The sequence below is a fragment of the Gracilinanus agilis genome, chromosome 3 (assembly GCF_016433145.1).
Source record: "Gracilinanus agilis isolate LMUSP501 chromosome 3, AgileGrace, whole genome shotgun sequence".
Classification (NCBI taxonomy): Eukaryota; Metazoa; Chordata; class Mammalia; order Didelphimorphia; family Didelphidae; genus Gracilinanus; species Gracilinanus agilis.
The window spans coordinates 39,780,015-39,794,233 of record NC_058132.1 but is presented as its reverse complement, the minus strand read 5'-3'; the positions used below and the strand labels follow the sequence as shown (position 1 = coordinate 39,794,233).

The 14,219-nt window shown below is 47.8% G+C and overlaps 1 protein-coding gene across 1 annotated transcript in view; it reads left to right on the top strand.

Annotated features, from left to right (window-relative positions):
* The window catches only part of CHD5 (chromodomain helicase DNA binding protein 5), a 148,051-nt gene that overhangs the window by 118,760 nt on the left and 15,072 nt on the right, over positions 1-14,219 (top strand). The window contains exons 30-35 of the mRNA XM_044668656.1: positions 5,164-5,243; positions 6,242-6,374; positions 6,681-6,770; positions 8,925-9,062; positions 10,273-10,381; positions 11,624-11,756. Coding sequence (XP_044524591.1) covers positions 5,164-5,243; positions 6,242-6,374; positions 6,681-6,770; positions 8,925-9,062; positions 10,273-10,381; positions 11,624-11,756 — 683 coding nt within the window. The remainder of the gene's footprint in view (positions 1-5,163; positions 5,244-6,241; positions 6,375-6,680; positions 6,771-8,924; positions 9,063-10,272; positions 10,382-11,623; positions 11,757-14,219) is intronic.

Genomic DNA, 14,219 nt, shown 5'->3' with positions numbered 1-14,219 from the left:
CTGTCTCTGTCCTTCAATCTCTCTCTCTTCCTTTCTTCTCTGTGTCTCTATTTTTCTTCTCTCTTTCTGTTTTTCCATCTCTCTCTCTCCTCTGTATCTCCCTCTCCTCTCTCCTCTGTCTCTCTGTCTCTGTCCTTCAATCTCTCTCTCTTCCTTTCTTCTCTGTGTCTCTATTTTTCTTCTCTCTTTCTGTTTTTCCATCTCTCTCTCTCCTCTGTATCTCCCTCTCCTCTCTCCTCTGTCTCTCTGTCTCTGTCCTTCAATCTCTCTCTCTTCCTTTCTTCTCTGTGTCTCTATTTTTCTTCTCTCTTTCTGTTTTTCCATCTCTCTCTCTCCTCTGTATCTCCCTCTCCTCTCTCCTCTGTCTCTCTGTCTCTGTCCTTCAATCTCTCTCTCTTCCTTTCTTCTCTGTGTCTCTATTTTTCTTCTCTCTTTCTGTTTTTCCATCTCTCTCTCTCTCTCTCCTCTGTATCTCCCTCTCCTCTCTCTGTCTCTCTCTGTCTCTGTCTCTTTTTCTCCCTTCTTCCCCCTACACCCCCATTGATATAGATAGATAGCGCAAAATGTCTCCAGGACATCTAGTTTTAAAAAGCTAACTTTTTCCAATCAGCAAGAATCTACCTTCTTTTCCTCCCTCCTTTCTCTTCCTTCCTGTACCTCCTCCACATTGAAAAAGTAAGAAAAACAAAATTTCTTTTCCAAATACACATAGGCAAGCAAAAGCCATTCCTACCATGGCCACAAACCAAAACTGTGTCTCAGTGTGCCTCTGTTGGGGGTAGGCAGTGGAATTGCACTGATCAGGGTTCCCAAGTCTTCCAGAGTGGGTACCATATTTTCAGAAGAGCCTTGATTGGGAAGTATGTGGACATTTTCTAGAGGAGGGGAATCTGGATGGTGAGGGGCCTGGAGACGATGCCATCTTAGGATTGGTTGGGGATGGGGGATGCTCAACCTGAACTTAGGAAAGATGTGATGGTGGCCTTTAAGTGTTTGCAGTTCTGTTCTGTAGAAGAGGGAAGAGCTGTTGTGCTTGACTGGAGAGGACAGAAAGAATTAGGAGTCATGGGATTTGGGGGAGGAGGAAGAAGTGATGGTGCTCAAGGGTAGAGTCAAGCTTGATGCATGGAGGGACATCCCAAAGTGGAATTGCCTCCCTCTGCCTTTATTCTTTGCCACCCCCCCCCCCGGCTAGGTTCAAATTATGAGTTCAATAGGAGGAGAAGGACCATGATGCATTAACAAAAAGAACCTTCATTAAATGGGGATGAGATTGCATTTCCATCAGCAGGAGGGAAAGTGCTTAGAGACCCTTGGGGGGGCAGCTTACAGGGGAATCTTTTGGCCTCCCTACTCCCAAGAGACTACTTAGAGGAACAGATCTGCCCCTGGGTGGGCAACCTAGAGAGCCTATTATGTTATATTATAAAGATTATATTATGTTATAATATATTGTATTATATAATGCCATATTATACAATATATATTATGTAGAGATCAAAAGCCATTATGGAAAGAGGACTTCTTCTGGCCAGCCTGGGTTCAAGTTGAGGGTCCCTACCTGGCTATGAGCAGGTGTTCATAATTCTGTTGGCTGACTTCAGATTGTGCTGAGGGGGGGAGGGAGGGAAGCAAAGAAGGAGATGGTGGGGGAGAGGAAGAGGGAGACAGAAGATGAGGAGAGAAAGAAAAAGAGGATGGGAGGGAGGGAGCTAGAGAAAAAAGATGGAGGAGAGGAGATGATGGGAGGAAGAGAGAGATAGAGAAACAGAGGGAGAGGGAGAGAGACACACAGACACAGACAGAGGAGATATAGAGAGAGGATGGGAGGTAGGGAGGTAGAGAAAGAAGGAGGAGGAGGAGAGAGAAGGAAAGATATATGGGGAGAGAGGATGGGAAGAAAAGAGAAAGAGAGAGACAGAGAGACACAGAGACAGAGAGAGAGACAGAGATGGGAAGAGAAAGAGACAGAGAGAGAGAAAGAGACAGAGAGAGGGAGAGAGGCTATGAAGTAGGGAGGTAGAGAAAGGAGGAGAAGGAGAGGAAGTAAAAAGAGAGGAAGAGGAAGGGAAGGAGAAAGAGAGAGGAAGAGAAAGATATATAGGGAGAAAGAGGATGGGAGGAGAGAGGAGAGATGATGGGAAGAAAACAGAGAGAGACAGAGACACACATGGAGAGAGACAGATGGGAAGAGAGACAGAGAGAGAAAGAGAAAGAGATAGAGAAAGAGAGGGAGAGAGAGAGAGGATGTGAAGTAGGGAGGTAGAGAAAGGAGGTAAAGGAGAGGAAGTAAAAAGAGAGGAAGAGGAAGAGAGGGAGAGAGAGATATACAGGGAGAAAGAGGATGGGAGGAGAGAGGAGAGATGATGAGAAGAAAAGAGAGAGACAGAGACAGACAGAGATGGGAGGGAGAGAGAGAGATAAAGAGACAGGGACAGAGACAGAGAAAGAGACAGAGGAAAGGAGATAGGGTGGTGGAGGTAGAGAAAGAAAGGGGTGGGGAGAGGAAGTAGAAAGTGAGAGGGAGAGGGAGGAGGGAGGGAGAGGAGAAAAGTGATAGGGGAGCCTGGTCTCTTTTGTTCACCATGTCTCTTTGTATAAAGTCTTCTACTAGTTCTCTGTCTCCAGTCTACTCTCTGAACAAAGGATTCTACTAGGCTTTCAGTTCCCTGGTGCAGGGCTGCCAGGCAGACACTCACATATGCAGACTTTCTGACAAGTTGGAGAATGTTTGTCTGTGGTGGGGCTTCAGGCATGGCTGGTGGCTTTGCAGAAGGCTTGGCCCTGACATCCAGCATCATCCCTGGGCTTGGAGGGCTTTAAGTGGGGAGGGTTTTTCCCCTTCCTCCCCTCAAGTACAGTAGTGTCAGCTCCGGCTCTACTGAAGCCCTACCAGGGATTCTCAGAGCAGAAGTCAGGCAAGGCAGGGAAGAACTGCTCAGCACTAGGGGTCTGCCCCTCACTTCCCTCCCAGCTGTCACATTTCCTGCTGAGCTCGGAGCACCAGATAACCAGTCAAATATGTTTCCCACCCACCCACACCACTATTGCAGTCTGGATTGTTGCTGACATTATTATTATTATTATTATCATTATTATTATTATACTTTAGCAACTTCTCCTTGATATTTGAATGGAGGCTAGTGAAGAGTCAAGAGAGATTTGAGGCAGGCAGACCCACCGGCAGCTAGTGTAGAAGTGCTGAGGGCCTGCAGCAGGGAAGGAGAGTATAAATGGAGAGAAGGGGACACATGAAAGACTCTGCAAGGGGGAAACCAGCGGGCCGTGGCAGCTCCTTGGATACGGTGCCCAAGAGAGACCCAGGAGTCTCAGGTGCCTCTGAGGTTGCCAGCTGTGGAGGCTGGGGGTCCCCTTGGTGTGGTATTAGGGGAATCTGTTTAGAGGGAAAAGTTTTTGGGGAAAGATGATGAGTTCTGTTTAGAACTTCATGTTGGATTGGGAAGGGACAGTTTTCTCCACTTTGGGTCATGCAACAAAGGCATGGCATGGTTCCCTAGGAATGACCACACTGGTCACTTGGGCATGGGAAATGGCCCTACTCACACTAGCCCTAAATGGCTATGGGATTCCACTGCCCTCTTTTCTAGTGAATTTCCAGGGAGCCCCTTTTCCTTCACCCTTATTTTTTACTCCAAACCATGGCATAGCCTCGTTGATTCCAGGTAGGCTGGGGACCCGAGTACCCCAAAGCTGGCGAGATCCATGAGCTCTGTTCATAGTTTAAGCAAAAAAAAAATTAAGCGCTTATCTTCTGTCTTAGAATCAATACTAAATATGGATTCCAAGGCAGAAAAAGCAAAATGTTTTTGAAGAAACGAATGAGTAAATGATTAGGGAGGATGAGACGTGTATGCGGCAAGACAAGTTAAGTAGAAGGAATGCAGGATATTTAGTCCGTGGAAGAACACACTCAAGGACACCATAACAGTCTTTCATGCATGTGAAGGGATTGAATGTGATGGAAAGGAGGGAGGAGATTTATTTGAGCTGGCATCAACAGGCCAAGCCAGGAGCAGTGTCTGGAAGCTGCCCAGAGGTCAGGTCAGGTTTGAAACAAAGAAAGACTTCTTAGCAATCACAAATGTCCCACGATGGAATGGACTGGCTCAGGAGCTCTAGTTCTTCTCCATAGGCAAGAGGAGGGACGATTATTTGTCCAGTGGGTTAAAGAGGGCTGAAGCGATCCCTGCTGAGGTTTCTTCTAGCTCTCAGGATCTGTGGTCCATTAGAAAGCGAATTCACTGAGATCAGCAGGGCTTATTTCACATTTCATGCGGGCATCCCCAGTGCCTGGCACATACATAGTGTAGGTACTTAATAATTACTAGTTGACTCCTATTAATAAAGGTGGCCCCATGGATAGAGCATCAGATCTGGAGACAGAAACCCGAGTTTAAAACCAGTCTTAGATACTTGCTAGCTGTGTGACCCTGGGCAAGTCAGTTAACCCTCTTGACCTTAGTTTCCTCATCTATATAATGAGTTGGAGAAGGAAATGGCAAACACCTCCAATATCTTTGCCAAGAGTTCCCCAAATGAGGTCACGAAGAGTTGGACGTGACTGAAATGATTGAACAACAAATTAACAAGGGAGAAATAGTTAAGCAAAATCGATTAGGTCTGACAGTATATAGACGACACTCTCGTACCCTTTTCCCTACATTTTGGCCACAAAGAGGGAGGAGTGTTTCACCATTTGTTTTTGGGACCAGTTGGCCAATCCGCAGACATTTCCCAAGTAGAGTGCTGGGGGATACACATGCAAAGAATGAAACTATCCTTGCTCTCAAGGAGTTTCCATTCTGATTGGGGAACAGGAAGCCCATTTCTAAGTTTATGCTGGTCACACTGCATTTATTCTTTGTTCCATTACCTTTTAGAAGGTAGTTTTTTTTCTTTTTGAATCCCTTTCATTGTGCTTATTGTGTAAATGGTTCTCTTGGGTTCTGCTTTCTTCCTTCTATTTTGAGTCTTCCCAATGCCTCATGGGATTGCTCTAAAATGATAGATTCTGCCCTTATCTGTTGGGCAAGCTTAGAAGGAAGTCACCCAGCCTATGGAGTTGGGACAAGGCTACTGGAGTCATGGAGTTTGGGGACAGAGCCCACCACTGTGGTCATTTTTCAGGTATTGTTGTTTCAGACAAAATGGAAGCCCAGCTGGGCTTCCTGGATGAAAAAGAACAAATGGAACAGAAACCCCCCAAACCTCCTGAACTTCAGGTAGGAGAGGGCCCTTTTGGAGTCCTGGGCCCCAGGATACTGGGGTGGTGGGTGGTGGATACAGGTCTGAGTCCAGGGGGATGAGAAACAGTCTTTGGGGAAGTGACTCCATTGGTAACTGGTCTCTCAGTAGGAAAAATGGCTATTTTCATATCTCATTTAAACCTAAGGGTTCCCTGCTACTATTTTCTTGGGAAGGAAGAATTCTGATCAATCTTATTTTCCCTTGTCCCCCCCTTTTTACATCTTTCAATGCCCCCTATGATTTGGGGATACTCATTTATCCTTCTGGGCCTCAGTTTCCTCAACTGTAAATAGAAAGGCTTGAACTAGATACCTCCAGGCTCTTATTTGTGGGGAGGAGGCCTAGGGAGAGTCTCAGACTATTCCAAGACAGGGATCTGGGTTTCTTGCATTCCCTAGCTTAGAGAAAGCAAGTTAAGTTGGTCAAGGGTGATGTGGCATTTAAGTGGCAACTCATGGTTCCTTCTCTCTCCACTGCAAGGATCCCTAAGAAGAGACAGCATGGCTTTTTGAATAGAGTATCAGAAGACTCAGGTTCAAATCCTGCTTTAGACACTGGTTGTGTGACCCTAGGCAAGCCATTTTGCTTTTGTTTGCCTCAGTTTCTTCATCTGTAAAATGAGAGTGAATTGGACCTGATGGCTTCTCAGGGCCCTTTCAGCTCTAAGTCTCTGATGCTATTATAAGAATGGAGTAGGTGCTACATGCATTATTTTTACCCTCATTTTACAAATGAGGAAACTGAGGTTCAGAGATTTTTTTAAAATGCCTTATTCATGACGGCACAGCTAGGAAGTGCCAGAGGCAAGATTTGAGCCAAAGTCTTCCTTATGCCAAGCCCAGTGCTCTATCCACTATGCCACCCTGCTCCCAGCTCTGAGATTCTAGCCGATACCTGGTGCTGATGACACCCAGGCGATAGTTGGGGCTCTTGTCTCTGGATCAGCTGACTTCGACTCTTCCCCAATGTCCAGATTCCAGGGATGCCCACTGACAGAGGGGATGGTGAGGAGAAGCAGGAGAACCTTGAAAACAAAGAGAGACTCCGAGAAGAGAGGAGGGAAGAGAATGAAAAGCCTGATCCCTCTTCAGATCAGCTGCTCAAAGGTGCCCGTCTGTCCGGAAGCCCAGGCCTTGACCACCCCACCCCCTAGGGTTTGGGACCTCCAAGGCCATCAGGTCCACCACCTTCCTGCCCAGTGCAGGAACGGCCACATCTCTTCTGCTCTTGGACTCGCAGGCAGTCTCCTGGCCACCCCTGGGAGTAAAGGAGGAGGGCTATTTCTCTAATCTTCTGAGAGGGAGCATGTAGGCTCCTTCTCCCAGCACTCCCTCAGGATAAGCTCTGCCCAGGACAGCTCATTCCTTCTGGCTTCTTAGTTACTCCCGATTTCCCTGTCTTGTGCCTTCCAGATGATGCTTTTCCTGAAAAAGATAAATCCCTGGAGAAGATGGAGTTAAATCTGGGCCACGGCAGAGGGGATGACAAAGATTTCCGGCCAGGTATAGGACCTCGGAGGGAGGGAGAAAAGGAAGGAGAGCAGACTAAGCGCTACCTTAAGAATTTCTACTCCTTTAAAGCTCAAGTCAATACTACTTCCCACAGGGAGTCTTCCCTGATTTCTCCCAGCTTCTCCCAACATCCCTGCTTCCACTGTTCCAGATTTCTTTCAGTGTTTTGTCCCTCCCCAATACTCTTCCAGTATTTTTTCTTTTATCGTTTTAAGTGTGTATTGTGTGAAAGGCAGTGTGGTCTAATGGGTAGAGGCCTGGCTTGGGAGCCAGGGAGACATGGAGAGGAGGTGTTGACCTGTGTTTATAAAGGGGGTTCCCTCATTGTCTCTGGCTCCATCCTTCTGAGAGAGGCTGAGTCTTTTCTGAGCGCGGCATCCCTCTTCAGCACCACGGACAGTGCTCGTCCTCAGCGGGCTCTTAATAGGTGGCATTTTAGTTGTTCTTTGGGGACTCTGAGCTGGAGGTCAGGAGAACATGTCTGCGAGCTTTAAGAAGTCCCAAGTCCATAGCATTCACACACTTTATTTTTATTATTATTTTTTTAACTCTTAAACTTGGAATCTATACTGTGTATTGGTTCCAAGGCAGAAGAGAGGTAAGGGTAGGCAATTGGGGGTTAAGTGACTTGCCCAGGGTCACCCAGCTGGGAAGTGTCTGAGGTCCCATTTGGAGCCAGGGCCTTCTGTCTCCTGAACCACCCAGCAGCCCCCCATCTACACACTTGATTCTTATTACTGGACAATCCTTTAGTCCCTAGGAGTGTGTGGTGCTGCTCAAAGAGCTTTTGTATTCATCGCCTTACCTGGTTTGGTAGTTGGTGCTGGCTGATTCCTCCGTTCCTGGGTAGAGCCAGCCTGGGTTGACCTCCTTGGCCTGTCCTGCTGTCAGTTAAACATTTATTAAGCGCCTGTTGTATGTAAGGCTTCATGTTATGGGAAAGGAATACAAAGAAAGGAAAGCTCCGTCCCTGTCAGTGAGAAGCTCAGCCTCATGGAGGAGACAATGTGCCAGTGACTATGGACTTAAAAGTTATAGACAGGATAAATAGGAGGTAATCATCAGAGAAGAGGCACTAGAACTAAAAGGGATGGGGAGGGGGCAGCTAGGTGGCTCAGTGGGTAGAGAGCTAAGTCTGGAGATGAGAAGCTCTGGGTTCAAATCTAGCCTCAGATTCTTCCTAGCTGTGTGACCCTGGGCAAGTCACTTGACTGCCATTGCCTAGACTTTACCGCTCTTCTGCCTTGGATCCAAAACACAGTATGGATTCTAAGATGGAAGGTGAGGGTTTAAAAAGAAAAAGGGATGAGGAAAGGCTTCCTATAGAACGTGGGATTTTAGCTGATGCTCAAAGGTGGCCAAGAAAGCCAAATGAATGATTAGCTCACTAGAAAAATAAATGTATCCATGATACATTTTGAAGTTTAATCTGCATTATGAACATCTCTATCACTTTCTAAAGTCTAGTCCATCGATGGGCAAACTACGGCCCTCTGAAATGTTCTATCCACCTCCTGACATCATTCCTAATCTGACAAATACAAAGAATGGGATACAATACAATGAAACTTCGAAAGAGCTGCCTTAGAGACAGACTGACAGAGGAGCATTTCCTTTCCTTCGGCCCCCTCTTTAACAAGTTTGCCCATCACTGCTCTCTAGATAGTAAAACCCCCCAAGAAATCAAGTCTTTGGTAGCACTTGCCAGTCAGCTGTGGGGGTGATGGAGGCTAAAGGGTTGGGGCAAAGATACAGAGGTGGGGACCGAATGCCAAGTTCAAGGAACGGGCTAGTCCATGAGGTTGGTCTAAACCCAGGGTGGTAATAAGGACTCAATCTGGAAAGGTAAATGTAGGCTGAGGAATTTGTATTTACCCGAGAGGCAGTAGGGAGCTATGGAGGGATCTTAACCAGGGCAATTACGCAGCCAGATTTGCGCTCTGGGAAGACTATTTGGGGACTGCTCAGAAGCGAGGAGGAGGAGGAGGAGGAGGAGGAGGCGCTGGCCCTAGTCCGGTGCCAGGTGATGAGGCGTCCTCGGCCCTTTGGGTTGTTAACCCTTTCTAATCCCTGGCCAGGGATGGATCCGAAAAGGCTGGTTTTTCAGATTTTCACGTTCCCTGTGGTTTTCTTCTGCTCTGTCAGAGGACTCCAAGGTAGACGAGAAGGAAATGGCAGAAAGCCAGCAAAACGGGGAAAAGGAAGATGACGAGGACGGCAAGAAGGACGACAAGAACGGGAAATTTAAATTCATGTTTAACATCGCCGACGGGGGGTTCACAGGTAACAGGCTGGGGGGCTGCTGCAGAGACGGCAGGACCTGGCGTGGGTGGGGGGCATTTATCCCTGACCTGAGGGGAATGGGCTCCCGGGGACCCCGGGGACCCCAGCTCGGAGCCCTCTTCTAGGAACGGCCCATCTCCTGCGGGCTCTCGGGGTGCTCGAGGGGAAGAGCATCATAGAAGGCAGGTTCTCTTCCTGCCCCCCCTCGGGACTCCCCTGCCCTGTTCCTCAGTCCTAACCCACAATCTCTCCTGGGGCTGATGAGATGAACTAAGATTCCAGGAGAGGCGAGGAATTGTGCGCTAGTTGCCAAGAACTCCTCATAGAAATTCATCCCGAAAGTGCTCGAAGGTTTCCGACACGAGTTTCACCAGGGGTAGAACCGAGCGCTTTACTAGTAGTAGGGCAGCGGGTGACCCAGGAGACAGGCACTGGACCTGGAGTCGGGAAGACCCGAGTTTGAATCCTGACTTGGAAATTTACTGGCTGGATGTCCTTGGGCAAGTTGCTTCACCGCCGTCTGCCTCAGTTTCCTCACCTGTAAAGTGGCGGGAATAAACAGCACCTGCTTTGCAGGGCTGTTGTGAGGACCCTGTGAAGCTTTGAGAAGCATTTTGCAATATTTTTTACCTTGTGTGGGGAACTCCCAACATGGGGCTTCCCTCCATCCAAGAATGTTGGCAACTCCTTTGTAGCTCGTCATCTTAGAGGGCTGCCTCGGGGACCAGAGAGGGCGGGTAACTTGTCCGGGACACGGCCAGTAGATGTCGGGGGGCTTGGATTGGGCGAGCGCCCTCCTGATGTCAGCCCTCGATCTACGATGCCACCCTGCAAGCATTATCATCCCCATTTTACAGACGAGGGAAACAGAGACACAGTAAACATGGGACTAACTCATGGCAAGGCGTTAATGGCTAATAATGGCTAAGGGTGCCCCCTCTCCCCCACCGCCCCCTCGCCCTTCCTCCCCATCTCTTTAGGGAGCCCGCAGACATTGTCACAGGCGGCTCTTAGACAGCGTTGTCATTCCTTAGTAGTGACTTCAATGGTGGGCGTCTCAGGCACTGTGACAGGGCAGATGCTTTCTGGCGAGGGGGATGGGGGTGTTCCCAGAGCCCTCAGATCGCGCCCTCTTTGTTTCCTTCTCCCCATGGCTGTCTCCCCCCTCTCTCCACCCTCCCCTTGTCTCTCGTGGTCGTCGGTCCTTCAGAGTTGCACACGCTGTGGCAGAACGAGGAGCGTGCGGCTGTCTCCTCAGGGAAGATCTATGACATTTGGCACCGGCGCCACGATTACTGGCTTCTGGCGGGCATCGTGACGTATCCTTGGTGGCTGTCGGCGGGGGCTTCCTCAGCCCCCGGGGCCTCGGCTCCTGGCGATGATGCCCAGGGTGCCCGCGCGGGGAGGCTGCTCGTGGCAGGCAGGGGGCAAGGAGGGAAGGGGAGCATCAAATTGTGGGCACAATATCGCCAGCCTGGAAGGCATCCAGAGGAGAGCAGCTGGGATGGCGAAGGGCCTCAGGGCAATGGAGGAATTGGGGATCTTTAGCTTGGAGATGAGAAGGCTCAGGGAGACCCCAAGAAGAGCTGCCTTCAGAGGAGGCATGCGTCTTCCTCTACTCTGTCCCAGAGGGCAGAACCTGGAGCAACGAGGGGAGGTGCAGAGGGACAGATCTGGGCTCCATGTGAGGCAAAAATTCCCAATAACTAGAGCTGTTTAAAAGAAGAACAGGGGGGCAACTGGGTGGCTCAATGGATTGAGAGTCAGGCCCGGAGAGGGGAGGTTCTGGGTTCAAATCTGGCCCCAGACACTGCCTAGCTGTGTGACCCTGGGCAAGTCACTTAACCCCCATTGCCTAGCCCTTACCATTCTTCTGCCCTGGAACCAATACATAGTATTGATTCCAAGATGGAAGGTAAAGATTAAAAAAAAAAGAACATAGATTTAGAGGTAGAACAGACTTCAGAGAGTCTCTCTGAATGATGTTGGTGTTATTCAGTTGTTTTTTAGTCATATCTGACTTTGCATGACCCATTTCTTGGCAAAGATGCTAGAATGTTTTGCCACTTCCTTTTCATCTTACAGATGAGGAAACTGGAGCAAACAGGATTAAGTGACTTGCCAGGGGTCACACAGCTAGAAAGTGTCGGAGACTGGATTTGAACTCAGGTCTTTCTGTCCTCAGGTCCAGAGCTCTATCCATTGTATCACCCAGCTGCCTTGCATCCAGTTTTATCCCCTCATTTTAAAGAGGAGGAAACTGAGAGTTGGACTTGCCCAAGACCTTATAAGTAGCAAGGATTTGAAGTCAGGCCCTCTGAGTCTAATTCCAGGAGTCTGGGCAGCCTTGGAAGGTTACTGGCTTGATGGAGGTCTTTTAAGTAAAAACTGGACGGTCCAAGGTGCGGTAGAAGGGATTGATCAGGACTCGATGGCCCCCGAGGACCCTTTGAGCCTGGGATCCTGAGATCCTGAGCTCTTACCAAGTGCCCAGCCAGCTTCCTTCACGGCCAATTGCCTTCCTCTTTCAGTTTCTCCCTTAACATGTTTCCTGTGCTCAGGCACGGCTACGCCCGCTGGCAGGACATCCAGAATGACCCCCGCTACGTGATCCTGAATGAGCCCTTCAAGTCCGAGATCCACAAGGGCAATTACCTGGAGATGAAAAACAAATTCCTGGCTCGAAGGTTTAAGGTCGGTCCCCCGGAGTGGACGAGGGAGGTGGTGGAAGAAACTGAGGCCCAGAGAAATTTCTTTATTTGTCAAAGGTCACATAGCAAAGTGATGGCAGGGGAGGCCGATGGAAATCTAGGTGTCCCGGGTTCCACCTTAACATATTTGTCCCTTCCCCATACTCTAGAGCTTGTTCTTTCTACTCCATCACCAAAGTGCAGGGCCTGAAAATGACAGCAGGGCGGTCAGCTGGAAGGACTGGCAAATGGATCCAAAAAGCATTTTGGGAGAATTTACTGTGTGCCAGGCTCCTTGTTATGCCAGGGATGCGCATCAGTACAAAAGCCAGACAGTTTCTGCCCTCAGTGAGCTTCTCTTTGAACACAGGGAGGTGGTCACACATACTGAGAAATGGCACCCGGGGGGGAGAGCCGTGTTCTGGTTTGGAAAGATAGAGATAGACTTGGGATGGAGCTAGAGAGATAAGGAGAGCTGGGATAGAGAGAGGAGAGAGATAGAGAGATAATAGAGATGGGATGGAGATAGATAATAGAGATGGACAGAGACAGGATAAAGAGACGATTGAGCTAGAGAGATAATAGAGATAGAGACAGACATGGGATAGAGAGAGATACATAGAGATGGGATAGAGACAGAGAGAGAATAAAGAGGATAAAGCTAGAGAGATAAGTAGAGATGGGATAGAGAGAGGAGGGAGATAGATAATAGAGATGGGATGGAGATAGAAAATCAAGATGGACAGAGACAGGATAAAGAGAGGATTGAGCTAGAGAGATAATAGAGATAGAGACAGAGATGGGATAGAGAGAGATAAATAGAGATGGGATAGAGAAAAGAGAGAGATAGAGAGATAATAGAGATAGATAATAATATAATAATATATAGTATTATATACTATTATTATATTATTAATATAATAATAGATAATAATAGTATAGAGAGATAATGGACATAGATAATAGAGATGGACAGAGACAGGATAAAAAGAGGATTGAGCTAGAGAGATAATAGAGATGGAGTAGAGATAGAGACAGAGATGGGATAAAGAGAGATAGAGATGGGATAGAGACAGAGAGAATAAAGAGGATAAAGCTAGAGAGATAAGTAGAGATGGGATAGAGAGAGGAGAGAGATAGAGAGATAATAGAGATGGGATGGAGATAGAGATAGAGTTGGGATAGAGAGATAAATAGAGATGGGATAGAGGAGAGAGATAATAGAGATGGAGTAGTGATAGAGATAGAGATGGGATAAAGATAGATGGGATAGAGACAGAGATAGAGAGGGAGATGGTATTGGAAGAGACAGGATAGAGATAGATAATAGAGATGGAGTAGAGATGGATATAAAGATAGGATAGAAATATAGAGAGATAGAGATGGGATAGAAATAGGGATGGAGATAGAGATATTAGAGACAGGGTAGAGATAGAGGTAGGAACGGGATAGAGTGGAGTCATAGGAGAGAAGATCGACACACGTTGTCTTCCAGGAGCAATGGTGCTCTTGATTTGATTATGGTTTCAGAAGTGGAATTCTGGGGGAAAAGGAGAGCATAGCTGGGGATGGGGTATGCATGTGTTGGCAGGTGGATAGGGGGTGGCAAGAAGGAGACCAGGGAGGAAAGGGAAGTATGGCTGGGGCTGCTGGACTCTTGTGGGCTATGTGAAGTCTTCCTTAGTCAGACTCAGGCCAAATGGGGGCAGGAAGGCAGGAAGATGACAAAAGAGGATGGAATGCTGGGATCGATCACTATCTTCAGATATTTGGAGGGCTGGGATGGAAGTGGATGCTTTGGGGAGCAAAACGTCTGCAGAGACTGAAACTCATAGCATTTCATTTTCTTTCTTTTTTTAAAATTTGAAATCTCTTCCACACAATGACTAATATGGAAGCATGTTTTACATGATTACACATTTAAATCTATATTAGATTGCTTACTGCCTCAGGAAAGGGGGAGGGTAAGGAGGGAGGGAGAGACGGAGGACCAGAAGAAGGGAGAGAATTTGGAACTCAAAACTTAAAAAAAAGAATGTTAAAAATTGTTTTTACATGTAATAGAGGAAAAAAGAAACTCTTTTTTAAAAGTGCAGAGAAACCTGCCTCCCTCTCGTCCACCGTCCAATTACATTGGAATCTTCCAATTACGTTGTTCCTCTGCAGGAGAGAAAACAGAGCCAGGGAGAAGAGTAGAGGGGATGAGGGGAAAGGGCATGAGTCAGTGGAGTCAAGGCTCAGTGAGATTGCTAGAATGGAAGCTCCTTGAGAGCTGGCACTGTTGTCTTCCTCTTCATGTTTGTAACCTTGATCCTTAGCTTAAAGACGGTGCTTCATAAGTGCTTGCTTGATGAGCACATACTTCTTGAGCACCTTTCTCTCTCTCTCTCTCTCTCTCTCTCTCTCTCTCTCTCTCTCTCTCTCTCTCTCTCTCTCTCTCTCTCTCTCTCTGTCTCTCTCTCTCCCC